Source organism: Loxodonta africana, chromosome 4 (genome assembly GCF_030014295.1).
Source record: "Loxodonta africana isolate mLoxAfr1 chromosome 4, mLoxAfr1.hap2, whole genome shotgun sequence".
Taxonomy (NCBI): Eukaryota; Metazoa; Chordata; class Mammalia; order Proboscidea; family Elephantidae; genus Loxodonta; species Loxodonta africana.
Window position 1 is genome coordinate 93588328 of NC_087345.1, and position 17741 is coordinate 93606068.

The 17741-nt window shown below is 39.6% G+C and overlaps 2 protein-coding genes across 2 annotated transcripts; both read right to left on the reverse strand.

Moving 5' to 3' along the window:
• Nucleotides 1-3169: 3169 nt before the first annotated feature.
• LOC100665762 (olfactory receptor 8S1-like) lies at nucleotides 3170-6158 on the reverse strand. Its single transcript, XM_023540085.2, has one exon. It carries the CDS (start codon nucleotides 4819-4821, stop codon nucleotides 3886-3888), a length of 936 nt encoding a protein of 311 aa, XP_023395853.1. The 5' UTR covers nucleotides 4822-6158; the 3' UTR covers nucleotides 3170-3885.
• An 8386-nt stretch (nucleotides 6159-14544) lies between these two features.
• LOC100665475 (olfactory receptor 8S1-like) lies at nucleotides 14545-16996 on the reverse strand. The gene has a single exon (XM_003405414.3). It carries the CDS (start codon nucleotides 15754-15756, stop codon nucleotides 14821-14823), a length of 936 nt encoding a protein of 311 aa, XP_003405462.1. The 5' UTR covers nucleotides 15757-16996; the 3' UTR covers nucleotides 14545-14820.
• Between the last annotated feature and the right edge of the window lie 745 nt (nucleotides 16997-17741).

Below are 17741 nucleotides of genomic sequence, written 5' to 3' on the forward strand. Positions count from 1 at the left end.
AATTGAAAAAACCATGCCATGGGTCAGGTGCACCTTAGTCTTCAAGGTGACATCTTTGCTTTTTAGCACTTTAAAAGAGGGGTCTTTTGCAGCAGATTTGCCCAATGCAACGCGTCTTTTCATTTCTTGACTTCTGCTTCCATGGGTATTAATTGTGGATCCAAATAAAATGAAATCCTTGACAACTTCAATCTTTTCTCCATTTATCATGATGTTGCTTATTGGTCTAGTTGTAAAGATTTTTGTTTTCTTTATGTTGAGGTGTTATCCATACTGTAGGTTGTAGTAAATACATACTCAGAAAGATTTATATCAAGGAAATGGCTCACAAGGTTTTACAGGCTGGAAAGTCCCAAGTCCCTGGTTCAGGCTGGAGGATTCTCCCAACTGACATAGCTGCAGGGGCTGGCGAACCCAAGATTGACAGTTCAGACAGCAGGGCACTGGCTCACAGGCTGAGGAGACTGATGAATTCCAAGATTGGCCAGCAAGACAGCAGGTACCTTGCTAGCTCAAGTCCCAAGAACTGGAAGTCAGATGAACAGGAGTCAGCTGCAGGATACAGAGTGAGCAAAAGCCCATAAGCCTTGCCAGAAAGTCCACCTATATTGGATGCAGGACACACCCCCAAACAAACTCCCTTTCAACTGATTGGCTACTCACAGCAGATCCCATCATGGAGGTGATCACATTGTATCAGATTTCATCATGGAGGTGATTACATCATTATATGACTTCCAAACTACATCATAACCGCCAAACCACTGAGAATCATGGCCCCGCCAAGTTGACACACAACCTTAATTATTACATGCCCATTAGCAAGAGTTATGATTATTGTCGGCAAAACACTTCTAAATGACTTCTAAAAGACTTAATTCCTTGAGTTTTAATAATTTTGTTAACAGCAGACAAAGAATGCATATTGCTCTCAACAAGACAGATTGCATAGGAAATAAATGTGTAAATCCCCAAAGATGCATCATTGCCTTCACTGCCAAACACTTTGGAATTCTCACAAAGGTGTACCAGGCAAGATTTGTGCAGACTCTTGGCTACAACTGCCAGATGTTCTGCCTGTAGCTCTTATGAACATAATACCTGTAGCAAAGAATGGGACTCTCCAACAAGAAATGTCAATGGGTGGTGGCCACTTGCCAGGAGGATGTTCGTTTGTTAGTGCTTTGTAATGTATTTTACAGAACACTATTACTGTGTGTCAAAGAGCACCAGGACAGAGTTTAAAACCTGGTGATGGGGCTTATATCAAGGTTTCTGAGTGGAAGACAACATTTAAACCTCTCCAGAAATGGTCTTACCAGATTCTTCTGACTACCAGTATGTCAGACAGGTACAAAGATCAGTTTTGGATCTATAAATCGCAATGTAAGACCATGGTGTCTTTATCCTTTTGATGTCCTATTAACTTCTGTTTTTCTCTTAGAGTAATTAATGATTCACATCCCACTTGAGCTCAGGATAAGTGGAAACGGCCTCTAAGAAGCTGCTGGTGATGCCCTACAGTTATTTGGATGACTGGCAACTGTTCGTAAATTAAACCTCATGCTTTAATAACCTTCCAGAACTCCTTCAAGGGAGTTCCATTCTGTGACAAGAGGTGACACTCAAGAAAATCTCCAGAAAGATAGCACTCAATCTGGCAGCTTTCTTCTAATTAGATTTCAATTTGTCTCATGTTGATGTTATGGACTGAATTGTGTGTCTCAAAATATGTGTTGGAATCCTAGCCCCTATACCTGTTTGGGCGTAGGTTTTTTATGTTAATGAGGCTATATCAGTGTAGGGTATGTCCTAAACCTAATCACTTCTGAGTTATAAAAAGAGCAAATTAGACACAGGAACAAGCCCATACTGGGGAATATGGATTCCACGTGAAGATCACAAAAGGATCACAAGGAATACTGGGGACACAGAAGCTGGAAGAGACAAGGATCTTCCCCCAGAGCTGACGGAGAGAGAGCCACCCCCATTGCCAGTATTCTAAATTCTGACTTTTTAGCCTCCTAAACTGTGAAAAAATAAATTTTTGTTCTTTAAAGCCACCCACAGTGGTATTTCTGTTACAGTGGCATTAGGAAACTAACATCATTTAGTGTAGACCTGCCCTTCCTTGTCCTCAGGCATAGGAGGTTCAGGTTTGCTCATCTCTGATTTGGGTCTAGAAATGAAGACAGACCATCAAGGAATACTACTTTAATGAGTTGAAAGAAACAACTGTCCGCCTAAAGTTGCGGAAACATCATGAGTATCTTTTATGGATGAAAGATAATAAAGATATTCACAAATAAATACAAACCGAAAAAGTTTACAATCTAGTGGTGTATTCTAAAAGCACATTTAAATAACTTACTTGAAGAATGAAAATAATCTCAAAAGAATGTATGAGTTGCAAGAATTGGTAACACATACAATAAGTAAATATAGGTAAAACCAAACTAACGTTAATTAATAATATTAGTGGTTGTTTTATGTGGTTTAAAAAAAAGACAAGTGAATATTTGACAATATTGTTTGAGATGTGGAAGAAACCCAAGATAGATGCATGTTATTATCAATATTTTAGTTTTTGTATTAAGTGGTGGAGTCATGGAGTGTTTATAATGCTGTTAAAACAAACAAACATGGAGAAGAAAAATAAAATATGTACATGTGTGGACCAATGGCAATGCATTATGAACAAAGGATTATGGTTAATTTAATTCTGTGACTAGAGGTCCTAACAGGGAAAAAGGAAGGAAGGAAAGAAGGAAGGAAGAAAAAAGAGAGGCAGAAACCCTGACAAATATTTTGGCAACAATTGAATAATGCATAAAATAGGTCAATACTAGAAACCTTTAATAGTAAATCAAAACCAAATCAAACCCATTGCCGTCGAGTCTATGCCAACTCACAGCAGCCCTACAGGATGGAATAGAACTGCCCTATAGAGTTTCCAAGGAGCACCTGGTAGATTCAAACTGCCAACCTTTTGGTTAGCAGCCGTAGTTTTTAACCACTACGCCACAAGGGTTTCCTATTTAACAGAAAGGCAGTTATTAGATATACAATGACTTAATTGAATGCTTAATGGGATATAATAGAACTTGAAGGTTATGTTTTGCAGCATGGAAGAATATTTATTCATGATCAGTAAAAATGCTAGATATAATATTGCAGATAAATATGACTATAATTATGTATAAGCATACATATTAAATGTTTTTTCAAGAGAAAAAATTGGATGAAAGTGGAACTAAATCTTAGCAGTAAGTTTCATTGAGAGGTGGAATCACAATTTTTTGCAATTTTTCTATTTTGTAAGTTAAAAAACTTTAGAGATCAGGCAAATATGTGTGTAACTTAGTATTATACAAAGTCAATGTTTGTAAAATTTAAAGTAGTGAAAAAGAAAGCCCAATGCAATGTAAAATGCTTTGTAATCCATGACATGTTTTCATTCTTGTGATGATAAATGGGAACAAAAACCAAGTATTTGGTAACTTGCTTCATAAATTCTCACAGTGCAAAAATGTATGTAAGTGAGAAAAAAGCAAAAATAAGACAAGAATCCTCAAAATGGGTAACTTTAGTGAATCACATTCAGAATTGCATATTTGATAAACACATCTTTAAAAATAATGGCACTGTAACCAGATCTGGATTGAATAATTACCTGGCCATTGCTCTGTCCCTGCACAAATTAAATATGAGCCAAAGCAAGTAAGTAGCTCTTGGCTCTTTCATGAGCATTTTAAAGGAAAGAGGGTCTTTCAAGAGCTTTTGTCACATCTGACATGAGCCAAGAAAATGTTTCCTAATGTCTATAATTCAACTATTTTGATGCAGTTCGATCCCTTTTCCCATTCATCCTCTGCCTATTCTTTGCTATCTGAGATGCTGTAAAACCTTTTGCAACATCCTTTTCAGAGCTGCCTTTACTTCCTTGTTCTTCAGGCTATAGACTAGAGGATTCACTAGGGGAGTGACCACACTGTACTGCAGAGAAAAAACCAATTCCAAAGAAGAGCTTAAATTTGGCATGAGATAGCGGAGAGAAGCTGATCCATAGAAGAAGCTCACTGCAGTGAGGTGGGAGGAGCAGGTGGAGAAGGCCTTGCTTCTGCCTGTGGTGGAACTGATGCTCAGGATGGTGGAGATAATGCGTGCATAAGAGAAGAAGATCAAGAGTAGGGTTCCAAGGGCATGCAGGATGGCAGAGCAGGTCAGGATTACAAAGTTGGTGGAGACATCAGAGCAGGACAGAGGGAATAGAGAAGGCAGCTCACAGCTGAAGTGAGGCATGACACAAGCCTCACAAAAGTCCAAATTCAAAGCCAGGAGGGTATTGATGAGAGCATCCAGAAAGCCCAATCCCCATGAGGCCCATGCCAGACCCCCACACATCTGTTTACTCATAATCTGTCTGTAGATTAGAGGATGGCAGATGGCTGCATAACGGTCATAGGCCATCACTGAGAGCAGACAGACTTCTGTCCCTACAGTGGCAAATACAAAGAAGATCTGAGTCAGACAGCCCTCTACTGACACTGATATCCTCTGAGACAGGAGGTTCTCCAGGATTTGGGGCACAGTGGCTGAAGATAAACAGATATCTATGAAAGAGAGGTGACTTAGGAAGAAGTACATGGGTGAGTAGAGATAAGAATCAACTCTGATCACCAGCAGCATCATCAGGTTCCCCATCATGGTCATGAGGTAAATCCCCAGGAAGAGCACAAAGAGTAGAACTTGGATGTGGTGGTCAGCAGACAGTCCAAGGAGGATGAACTCAGTGATTATGCTGTTGTTCCCTAAGGCCATTACAGGAACTGTTCTCTGGAATAAACACTGAAAGAAGGTTGGGATATTCACCAGCCCTCATGCCACCTCAGAGTTTTGACCTAATTCTGTGTTTACATATCTCCCTCTTCAGCCACTCACCTTTTTCATGGATTTCTAATTTACTCTGCTTCCCTCCCCAGAATACCTTCCCTCACCCAATTGCTGGCTACTCAACTCCTGAACCATGTGGCTCTTTCCTCTTGTGGCTGTTCTATCACAAATAACTGGAGAAAATAATAAAATTCTTCAGATGAATCCATGTCCAGTTGGTTCTACCTCCTTGAACTGGCCCTTGCTTCTATCCTGCAACTCTTCTGGTCAACTTTGTATCCCATACACCTCTCGAAGAAGCATTCTAATCATCTCTGTTTTCCTCAATCACCTATATTACCTTAGCTTCCTGAACAAATATCAGAACAGGAGGTACATAATGGGTTCTAATCAATACTTGTTAAATGTAGAAAGAATAAAAGGATGAAACAAATAGGAAATAACATTGAGGAATATGCCAAGCTTGAATTCAGAAATTAACAAAGCTTGGAGAAGACCGTGAAGTGGTGGAGAAAGGTGAGGAAATGTGGGGTCAGAATTCATTTTGTAGTAGCTGTGAAACGGCTGCCAGAAGACTTTTCTTCTGCTGCACTAACCAGAACCTAAAGATAACTTTCCTCTGTGAGCACCTCACACCTACTAGTTCATTTCTGTCCACACCTAGACGGTTGCTTAAAACTATAACATTTATTCATCTATCCACTTTATAATTTATCTACTTATTCATTAATTTTGTGACTATCTTTCAATTATCCACTCCTTTATCCATCCCATCTGTCACTTCAGTAATCTATCCATGTATGTCTCCCTTTGTCCATTCATCCATTAGTTTAATTTTTTCATTTATCTAAATTTTCAAATATTTATGGATTTACTTTATGTAAAGCCTCATGCTTAAAACAGATTGAGAAAAACCGTTGCTTAACTTTCGTTGAACTGTTTTATGAATGCACTTATTTGTCCTGTTTTGCAAATTGAATCCGGGGTTGAATTCCCTGTATAGTTAATTAAAAAAAAAAATTCCAACTTAAAATCTGGCCCATAACAATACCCTCAAACTCTCCTCCTTCATGAGCCCTCTTATCTTGCATGGCAACTCCTTAGAGTACTCTTGGTTTGCCCACTTGAATTCTGAGTCTACCTTGAATGGCCCATCTTTCACCTGATACCACAGAATATGACATTGGTCTTGACAGCCCAACTCAACCATAACAAACGCTATTCATTCTGGACAAGCCAGTTTCTCAGTCCCTGCTCTTCATGGATTTCCCTACTTTTCGTATTTAATATTTAAATATGTTTCCATATTCCAAAGCCTTATTAGAACTCAGCTTCAGGTTACTACTCAGTTCTGTCGGGTGAGTAATTTGTAACCCAGTGTAATGGCCTGAATTGATTCAGATTCTGCAGTTAAGATGAATGACCAGATGGAAAGTCAATATTTCCTATCTATGAGTTTGTAAAATCTTGCTGAAACGAATGAATTATCTATATTCCTCAGCAGTAAAGTAAAATAGTGAATTGAATCCATTGGCTTTAATGGAAATTTTATTAGCATTTGGAATTTGGTTTACCATTTGCTATAATTTTTTCCATGTTTACTTTCAGTGTAGACCTGGCTACAATCCCATTTTTGTTCCTAGCACTTGGCCTGAGAAAACTCCAGCATATCCAAAGGATTTTGGTGAAGGTGTGAGTTACAGATCCAATATTTGAAAACTTCTGTCCCATGCTGAGGAGTCACAAAACCTACCAGTAAGGCAGATAGAACCTTAAATTGTGGGATTTCATGATCTGCTCATTCTAGCCCCCAACAAAGATCCTCTGACTGTGACGAGGTGAAGACAGACCTTCATTTCATACTTGTGGAGAAAAGTAAATACAAATTTCAATATTCTGTTCACTTACCTTGCCAGAGTGAAAACAGTGAATTCACTTCACATCGAAGTCAAATGTCCTTTTTAAAATTCAGAAAAAGGGAAAGGAAAGGGAGGTGTGTGTGCTTACTTAGAGAGGAGCAGAGGATGAAATGTGTAAACCACGGTGATCCTCCTAATAAGGTGTGTGATTCACCAATTTACCTAGACAGCTGTGTTTGTGCACTTCTCAAGCAGGTCATTTCTTGGTATTTTGTGTGTGCTATGTCAGGCTTCATCTTAAAGAGAAATGGAGCAAGAGATTGTATTTTTTCTGGGTAATTTTAAGAATAATCCCAAATAATTATCACCATTTATTCTATGCGTTATGGCTGAAATTTGCACCACTGTGAATTCATTCCACTTAATATGTGCCTAAACCTAAAATTCAAACAATTCTGAGAAAAAAGCACTTCTTTAGACCCAATGATCTTATATCATTTCCAAGGAGGTAGGTTACTGAGGACACTCCAAGGAGAAATATCTCACAATTTATTCCATGCGATCGCACAGAAAATGTTAATTGAATAAATGACTAGATAGATAGATTAATGAAGATAGGATGACAGACAGGTGTAATCCTGAAAGGCGTACAGAATTTAGATAACTAGTATAGGGAATAGAAAGAAGACAGTCAGAAGAACATAAAGCCCTGGGTAAACTGGGGGCACCTGAAATAGAGAGAAGGGCCACAATGCTTGAGGTCAGTGTGCTTGGAAGTCAAACTTTATCTACCTCAATATTTCCCTCAGAAATCTCCCTAGATCCTGCTGTTACCCCACCTCTTTTTATTACTAATATTTTTGCTAACCAGAGTCTGTGGGGTGGTTAATCACAGAAAAATAAACTTCCTCTAGCACATGTATTTTGGGTGTAGAAGGGGAGGAGGATCCTAGGTCATGAAAATCTCACTGTCAACTGTGATGTGCTTTTCCCCACACTCACCCAGACTTGACACCTTCTAGCTGATGAGCTTCCCATATCAATACACGTTTATAACCAATGAACTCAATACTAAGACAGCTAAGGGCAGCTGAGGACAAGGGCCTCCCAGGTGGAAAAATTTCATGAAGCTTTTAGGGTGTGAAACTGAGTCTCCAGCACACAAATAAAGGTGATGAGAGAAGTAAAAAAAAAAAAAAGAGTAGCTGGGGAGAGCCAGACATAGACATCTAGATGAAATCAAAACCTGGAAGCCACCATGTGGGAAAAAGGGGGAAATGGTGGAGAAATCATAGGCTTTTTTTCTGGCACAAAAGTCATCTTTTGACTGGTCTTACCGTGGTATAAAAAGTTCTCCTTGGTCAGGTGATCACCATGAACAGGAAAACCAATATTTCTGTAGCCTAACTATGGAAAGCACAGACATTAATTTTTCCTATTTACAAGCCATAGGAAGGGAAGGAGAATAGACCATCCTAGATGAAAAGCTTGAGGACATGTGTGGTCTGGAATCTTTCTTGGTCCTGCCACTCTGACTCACTAAATACAGTGAGAAAGCACTCAGATTCTGAAAGGACACTTATGAGAGACTTCTGTCATCCCTGACCCAATTACTGAGGCTTCTCTTCATTTAGCTGCCTTTGTGACTGCACATTCTTTGCAAAGAACATTAATGAAGCAGTTATAATCTAGCAGAAGCGAAACCAGATTGGCTGATGGAGCTGATGGAACTCAGCAAGGCAAGAAAGTTGTATTCCCCAAGGTCATAGTCTGATGTCAAACTTCGAACTTATTAAGTAGAAGAGTTGGAAAGCCCTAGTCGTACAAGCCCTGAGAGATTCTCACAGACATAGGCTATAGAACTTAAAGTTGAAGCTCTTACTGTAAACTCTGGAGCCTGGTGGGCTTTGAAAGTAAACAGGCTGAGAACTGTATTTTCACAGTATGTGTGCAAACCTCACTAACTATCTGGATTATGAATTAATTTTATCATGTGGAATTGATATTTCCATGTTTCAATATGGCGTACCTGCTTTGGATTTAGCAAATGCTGTCTCAGGAATATTTTACTATGCAGTGATGGCTGGATTTTTGGAACTAGTGTGTTTAATAATAATCTTGGCTACACTAAAAATGTGATCTTCGAAGAATTTTTGGTGTAGTGGTTAAGAGCTACAGCTGCTAACCATAAATGTCGGCAGTTCGAATCCACCAGGCGCTCCTTGGAAACTATGGGGCAGTTCTACTCTGTCGAATAGGGTTGCTATGAGTCTTGAAGGCAATGGGTTTTTTTCTTTTTTTTTTGGTGTTCTGGGTAAAACTTGCATCTTTAAGGAAGAAACCAAAAGAAACCAAACCCACTGCCATCGAGTCGATTCCGACTCATAGCGACCCTATAGGACAGAGTAGAACTGCCTCCTAGAGTTTCCAAGGAGTGCCTGGCGGATTCGAACTGCCACCTCTTGGTTAGCAGCCGTAGCACTTAACCACTACACCACCAGGGTTTCCAGAAGGCATGATAAATTACAAAGACACCTTTTTTCATTTGTGTAAACTTTTGCCTACTAATAGTGGTTACGCAGTTGGCATGGCTTTTCTATCACCATTCTCATGCATCATCTTCTAACCCTCTAACTAGAGGATCCATTCCAATATGCCTGACATGAATGAAGCACCAGGATTTTGGAAAATAATATTCCTATCAAATTGGATTGTGTGCTTTATTAGAGAGCTCAAAGACCCAGCTAACTCTTGAGAACAACTCAGTAACTACCTGACCATCTCTGAACCTGTTCACTATTGAGAGGTTTTGGTTATTAGAAATAAAGTCCTATAGATACATGAGCTGTACATTTCTCATTAGCTAGCTGAGAAGGGGTAATGATATTATTAACAGGGCGTAAAAATTTTTTTTTTTTTTACTTGAGGTATATTTCGGAAACAGCATTTATTCCCTGGTTAAAACACATGCATAAAGAAGTTATCAAGTTGCCGTAAATTGAAAACATAGAATACATTGACATGGGAATATAGGTGAAGGGGTTTATAAAGACATGAGGTGACACTGGAAATAAATTTCATATACAGCAATAACATTGTAATATTGCATAAATTATAGTTTAACAGGTGAATTACCAATTTTCTAACCCAGATTTTAAATAATTGTGCCACTGAAAAAGGGAATTGTATTTACAAGAGAGAAAGGATCTCATGGAGATTCAAGTATAAAAGGATGTGTTACTTAGGAAGTGACAATTTTGCATGGTTCATGTTCATTTTGTTAGAAGTTCCACTCTTCCCATTTTCTTTTCATTTTAGAAGTTTTGAGCTTACTTTTAACTAAAGTAATTTCAGCTCTTGAGTTTAAAAATCCAAGCCTTCTCATGGCTGGTGACAGAAACCTCAGCAAGATGAGAAGCAGAAAATAGTTCTTAACTTCCAGTGGCAGAAAAGCAGATACTATTCTGTGTTGTGAAAGTGTCCTTGTAAGCCTCCGGAATGTGAGAGATTGCTGCTCTTTTTAAATTTCTGGAAGTCTATAATTCCAATCACTTGTCTTATTTAAAGGTTTGCTGCCTTAGTAATAAAACTGAGAGTGATATTGTGCTTTTGAAGGGTATATGAACTTTAGATATTTATCTCTTAAGCCAGAACAAGAAAAATGGAACTTCTTTCTTCTCCTACAAGCGGTAGTTAAAAACAAAAGCTATGAATCTTTGGATTTACTACTTAGAGTGTTTTAGTCCTGTCTCACTTAAACTGAATAGAATCAAGAACTTACTAGTGTTTATAACCTTTGACCCAGTTATTCAGATTTTGGGAAAAATTCTAAACAGAAAACTTGACGTTCAAAATTGTTTAATGAAGTATTATTCATTACAGTGAAATTTTACCTTAGGTACAATTTGGAACAACGCAAGAAATAAATGAAGAAAGAAATGGCATAAGGGTAAAAGGCTGAAAACATACCTAATAATAACGTGTTGTGGCCCAGTCGATTGCGACTCATAGCAACCCTATAGAACAGAGTAGAACTGCCCCATACAGTTTCCAAGGAGCGCCTGGTAGATTTGAACTGCCGACCTTTTTGGTTAGCAGCCATAGCTCTTAACCACTATGCTACCAGGGTTTCCATCTAATAATAAAGGGATTATTATATAGAATTTGTCTTGTGTGCTTAATGAAACTGGGTAATAATTGAAAATTAGATTTTTGAAATTGCAAGTGATGGGAAAATGATATAATTCTAAGGAAAATGGTAGTATGTTAATAATATACATCTACTTATATGTAATTTTCAAGAATGTATACAAAACACTTTCTTTAGAACAGGTTTAGAGGGTAAAAATACAACTGTATCTGGGAGTAATAATATTTTATTATTTAAATATTTACATAGGCATGGAAAATGCTAGTGTTATTATCATAATATGATTCAATAATCTTTTATGATTTAAAAGAGTGAAAAACAAAGTGCACTGAAATTTAAAATGCTCTAACATATCCATCACATATTTTTATTCTTACTGTAAATGAATGGGAGTAACATAGCTAACACACAGGAATACAAATTTTATAGGCACTATTTTCTATCATAAAATTATATAAAGTAAAAAATACATTCAACTAAGAGAAAATAAGACAAGACAAGAATCTTCCAAAAAGATTTACTGGATCACAAATACACACTAACAATTTTAAATGGCTACTATACACAAGGACCTCGCCAGATGGAACACACAGAAATCAAAATGACTACATCTGTGGAAAGAGATGATGGAAAAGCTCAATATCATCAGTCAGAACAAGGCCAGGGGCCGACTGTGGAACAGACCATCAATTGCTCATATGCAAGTTCAAGCTGAAACTGAAGAAAAATAGAGCAAGTCCATGAGAGCCAAAATATGACCTTGAGTATATCCTACCTGAATTTAGAGACCTTCTCAAGAATAGATTTGACGCATGAACACTAGTGACCGAAGACCAGACGAGTTGTGGAATGACACCAAGGACATCATCCGTGACGAAAGCAAGAGGTCATTGAAAAGACAGGAAAAAAAGAAAAGACGAAGATGGATGTCAGAGGAGACTCTGAAAGCTGCTCATAAAAGATGAGCAGCTAAAGCAAAAGTAAGTAAAAGAACTAAACGAAAGATTTCAGAGGCGGCTCGAGAAGACAAAGTATTATAATGACAAGCGCAAAGAGCTGGAAATTGAAAACCAAAAGGGAAAAACACTCTCAGTGTTTCTCAAGCTGAAAGAACTGAAGAAAAAATTCAAGCCACTAGTTGCAATAGTGAAGGATTCTGTGGGGAAAATATTAAACAACGCAGGAAGCATCAAAAGAAGATGGAAGGAATACAGAGTCATTATACCAAAAAGATTTAGTCCACAGTCAACCATTTCAAGAGATAGCATATGATCAGGAACCGGTGGTACTAAAGAAAGAAGTTCAAGCTGCTCTGAAGGCATTGGTGAAAAACAAGGCTCCAGGAATTAATGGAATATCAATTAAGATGTTTCAACAAATGGATGCACCTCTGGAGGTGCTCACTCGTCTACGCCAAGAAATATGGAAGACAGCTTCCTGGCCAACTGACTGGAAGAGATCCATATGTATGCCTTTTCCTGAGAAAGGTGATCCAACTGAATGTGGAAATTATAGAACAATATCATTAGTATCATATGCAAGCAAAATTTTGCTGAAGATCATTCAACAATGGCTGCAGGAGTATATCGACAGGGAACTGCCACAAATTCAGCCTGGTTTCAGAAAAGGACGTGGAACGAGGGATGTCATTGCTGATGTCAGATGGATCCTGGCTGAAAGCAGAGAATACCAGAAGGGTGTTTACCTGTGTTTTATTGACTATGCAAAGGCATTTGACTGTGTGGATCATAACAAATTATGGATAACATTGTGAAGAATGGTAATTCCAGAACACATAATTGTGTTCCTGAGGAACGTTTACATAGCTCAAGAGGCAGTTATTTGGACAGAAGGGGATACTGATTGGTTTAAAGTCAGGAAAGCTGTGCGTCAGGGCTGTATCCTTTCACCATACCTATTCAATCTGTATATTGAGCAAATAATCCGAGAAGCTGGAGTATATGAAGAAGAGTGAGGCATCAGGATTGGAGGAAGACTCATTAACAACCTGTGTTATGCAAATGACACAACCTTGCTTGCTGAAAGTGAAGAGGACTTGAAGCACTTACTGGTGAAGATCAGAGACCACAGACTTCAGTACGGATTGCACCTCAACATAAAGAAAACAAAAATCCTCACAACTGGACCAGTAAGCCACATCATGATAAATGGAGAAAAGATTGAAGTTGTCAAGGATTTCATTTTACTTGGATCTACAATCAACACCTATGGAAGCAGCAGTCAAGAAATCAAACAATGCATTTCATTGGGTAAATCTGCTGCACAGGACCTCTTTAAAGTGTTGAAAAGCAAAGATGTCACCTTGAAGACTACGGTGCACCTGGCCAAAGGCATGGTATTTTCAACTGCATCATATGCATGTGAAAGCCAGGCAATGAATAAGGAAGACCAAAGAAGAATTAATGCCTTTGAATTGTGGTTTTGGCAAAAAATATTGAATATCCATGGACTGCCAAAAGAACGAACAAATCGGTCTTTGAAGAAGTGCAACCAAAATGTTCCTTAGAAGCAAGGATGGCGAGGCTGTGTCTTACACACTTTGGACATGTTGTCAGGAGGGATCAGTCTCTGGAGAAGGACATCATGCTTAGCAAAGTACAGGGTCAGCAGAAAAGAGGAAGACCCTCAATGAGGTGGATTGACACAGTGGCTTCAACAATGAGCTCAAGCATAACAACGATTGTAAGGATGACGCAGGACTAGGCAATGTTTCGTTCTGTTGTGTATAGGGTCGCTATGAGTCAGAACCGACTTGATGGCACCTAACAACAACAACATCCTATGTTCCTGTGGTAGGAATCTCACGTTTATACGTCTCGGTGTTGTGGTAGGCAGAATTCTTTAGATGCCCCCTCTCAAGATTCCCATTCCCTGGTTATTCAATCAAACACTAATCTAGGTACTGCTGTGAAGGGATTTTGCTGGTGTAATTAAAGCCCCAATTAAGTTGTCTTTAACAGATCATCCAGTGAGCCTAATCTAATCAAATGGGACCTGTAAAAGGGGAACGTTTTCTCCAGCTGTGAGCATGAGGAGACATCAGAGAGATTTAAAACATTAGGAGGACGGATGCTCTTTTGAAGGTGAAGGGGACCATGTGAGAAGGAGTGCTGTAAGAGGCTGTGTGGGTGACATTTAGGAGCAGACAGCAGCTCCCAGTCAACATCCAACAAGGAATCGGGGACCTGAGACCTTCAGTTGTGAAAAACTGAATACTACCAACAACCTGAATGAGCTTAGAAGCAGATTGTTCCCTAGAGGCTCCGAAAGAGGCCGCCTACCCAACACTTTGATTTCAGCCTTGTGAGATCCTAAGTCTAGACTACTTTTGATCTATGGAACTGTGAAATAATAAATGCGTGATGTTTGAAGCTGCTAAATTTGTGGTGATTTGTTAAGGAAGCCATAGAAAACTAGTATACCTGGTAAATCCTTGGTTACATTTGTCTATTTCTGCCTGTCTTCAGAGTCCATCCACCATCACCCTTCATCCAGTACCCCACGAAGTTCAAGCCTTTGTTTTTCCTTCTTCAGAGACCCAGGCTCTTTTTTTCCTAGAAAATCTTTTCCCACAGATACTAACTTAAACAAAAAATTTAGGAGACAAAATATTTCAGGGTCAATCCTAATAAGATTTTCAAAAATATGTATCACGAATCAACGTGTCATTAACCAAATCTATGAAGTTGAGTTTTCTGACTCATTGGTCTGTTTCTGAATAGGATAGATTCTGAGCCCTGGCAAGTAAAATAGCTCCCAGCACTTTCCTCTATAATTTTTATCAAGTGAGAATCAGCCGTGTATCTTGCAACAAGTGACAAATAGGCAACCAGGATATCATTGGATGTCTTGCTGCAGTTCTATTCTACTTTTCCTTTGTACCCTATCTTTTCTGTGCTATCTGAGACATTTTAAGTATCTTAGCATCGTTCTTCCCAGAGCTGGTTTCACCTCCTTGTTCTTCAGGCTGTAGATGAGAGGATTCAGTAGGGGAGTGATTACGCTGTACTGAATGGAGAGGACCAACTCCAGTGCAGAGCCTGATGTTGGCATGAGATATCGGAGAACAGCTGAGCCATAGAATAAGCTTACTGCAGTGAGGTGGGAGGAGCAGGTGATGAAGGCCTTGCTTCTGCCAGAGGTGGAGCTAATGCTCAGAATGGTGGCGACAATACGGGCATAGGAGAAGAAGATCAGGAGACAGGTTCCAATGGCATGGAAAAGGGCAGAGCAGAGCAACATTGCAGCATTGGTGGACGTGTCAGAGCAGGAGAGAGGGAAGAGAGAGGGCAGCTCACAGGAGTAGTGGGGGATGGTTTGGAGCTCACAGAAGTCCAAATTCAAAGCCAGGAGGGTGTTGATGAGTGCATCCAGAAAGGCCACGACCCAAGAGCCCCACACCAACCTCACACACACCTGTTTACTCATCATCTGTCCATAGAGCAGAGGATGGCAGATGGCAGCATAGCGATCATAGGCCATCACAGAGAGCAGGCAGGCCTCAATCCCTGTCGTGGCAAGCATAAAGAAGACCTGAGCCAGACAGCCGTCTACTGAGATGGCTTTCCTTTGAGACAGGAGGTCCTCTAGCATCTTGGGCACCGTGACTGATGAATAGAAGAGATCTTGGAAGGAGAGATGACTCAGGAAGAGGTACATGGGTGTGTGGAGTTTAGAATCTGTATGGATCACGAGTATCATCATCAGGTTCCCCATCAGGGTCAGGAGGTAAATCATCAGGAACAGCACAAAGAGCAGAGCCTGGATCTTGGGATCAGCAGACAGCCCAAGGAGGAGAAACTCAGTGATGGTGCTGTGGTTCCCTAAGGCCATTTTCAGCCACTGTTCTTTAAACAAAAGCAGGAAGAGGATTGAAATCTGTTCTTTCCACACTTGCTGTCAGGGGGCATTCTGTTGTTCTCTTTTACTATATATCCCTTTCTGCTTAGTCCCATCTTCATTTTCATACCTATTGCAACTGCCCTCAATGGTTCCATGCAGTGCTTACCTCTCTGGGTTTCTACTGCAGCATTTCTGAACTCTGGATCAGCCCCACTAGGCTCTTTCCTGAGAAGGCCAATACACAATGGCATCATCAACAATAAAGGTCTGCTGGAGAACTAACACCATTGCCATCAAGTTGATCCTGATTCATAGCGACCCTATAGGGCAGAGTGGAACTGGTCCATAAAGTTTCCAAGGCTGTAATCTTTATGGAAGCAAACTAACACATCTTTCTCTCTTGGAGAGGCAGGTGAGTTCAAACTGCTGAGCTTTCAGTTAGCAGCGAAGCCACTGCATTACCAGGGCTCTGCTGAAGAACTGCCCTATAACTAAACTATGCCATCTCCCTCAGTGAGGCCTTTGTGTTTCACAACACTCCTCATCATCTTCTAGGAATGCTAGCAGACATCCTGGAGAACCTGATGCCAATTTTTCTCACTTCTATCACCCACTCAAAACCCTCTGATGTTTCATTAACTGATTAATATTAGTATGCTGTATTTGTTTAGCAGTTTATCTTGTACAATGACTTTCACATATTTTCCACTAGGAAAAACTTGAGAGACATATCTGTATGAGTCAGTGCATGAATGCCTGCGGGAGTGTGGGCGTGCACGTGTATATGTGTGTGTTCGAGGGAGGGAAGTGTGAGACTACCAAACTCATTTCATAGGTGAGACCTTTTAGCCCGCTGATTATATAGCTTGTGATTCCCACACTGATCGCTCTTTGAATAGCAAGGATTTGACTCTGCCTCATTTGATGCATAACAGGAACTTTTTCTGCCCTACCGAAATGCTTAGAGAAAAGCCATACTCCTCAGTTTGTATTGTAAGGCATTAACCATCTTCCCAGAATCATCACCCACAGTCCTCTAGACTCCCCACTGCTGAAGCCAGGTATCTGTTTGCGCCTGATCACCCCATGAACCTTTCTGTTTCTCCATCTTTGTTCAGGCTGATGTATTGCATGTTCCTATTCACTGATTTACAACTTATTTACTTTAAAATTTCTTCTTTATTTATTACTTTCTTTTATTACTTCCTTCTATATTCTCACATAAAGAGCTGGGAAAAGCATTATTAATCACATTTTTTTTTACACATTGAAAATGGAGTTAAATAAATTAACTCAGAATTATTATCCATCTTTTTCTAGGGTGGAAATTTGGTTCTAACATTGTTTCCCCTTTCCCTAAAACATTTCAAACCATGTTTGCTTCCCTTTTGTGTTCATCAGCACGCTGTAAGTTTTAGCCATCATTTCTGTTGTTAACTTGCTTTGACATTTAATGATGTGTGCGTGTTTGTGTTTCTTGTCCCTCCCATGGGAATGCAGTTTCATGGATGGCAGGACTTTTGTTAGTATTTTCTATCCCCCCGCCACGCGCACTCTCTCTCTCGCAGTGTGTAATGCATAATACACACTCAATCAGTAATTGTTAAATGAAAAAAGACAAACAAACAAACAAAACCTAGACAGACTATGTAATAAAAACTTTTGAGGATTGTCTCCATGATCAGAAGTGCAACCTCAAGTTGTAGTCAAGGCCAAAGCACTAAGGGGGCCTGAATGAGGAGTCAAAGAAAGGAGGTGGACCGCTCTCTTTTTTTTTTTTTTTTGCTCTAATAGGTTGTCAGATGACTTAGATCCTGCTAAAATCACCGACTCCTTCAGATCTCTGCTTCAGAGGTGCATTCCACTCTTACATCTATAACATCTATCCATCCATCCATACAGGCATACATAAAGTCAGTCAATGAACACTATTGAGTCTTTGCTCTCTGTAACACTGTGCTGGACATGCAGTTGAA

Coding starts and splice junctions, on each gene's coding strand:
- LOC100665762 (XM_023540085.2), bottom strand. CDS start 4,821: ATGGCCTTAGGGAACAACAGCATAATCACTGAGTTCATCCTCCTTGGA.
- LOC100665475 (XM_003405414.3), bottom strand. CDS start 15,756: ATGGCCTTAGGGAACCACAGCACCATCACTGAGTTTCTCCTCCTTGGG.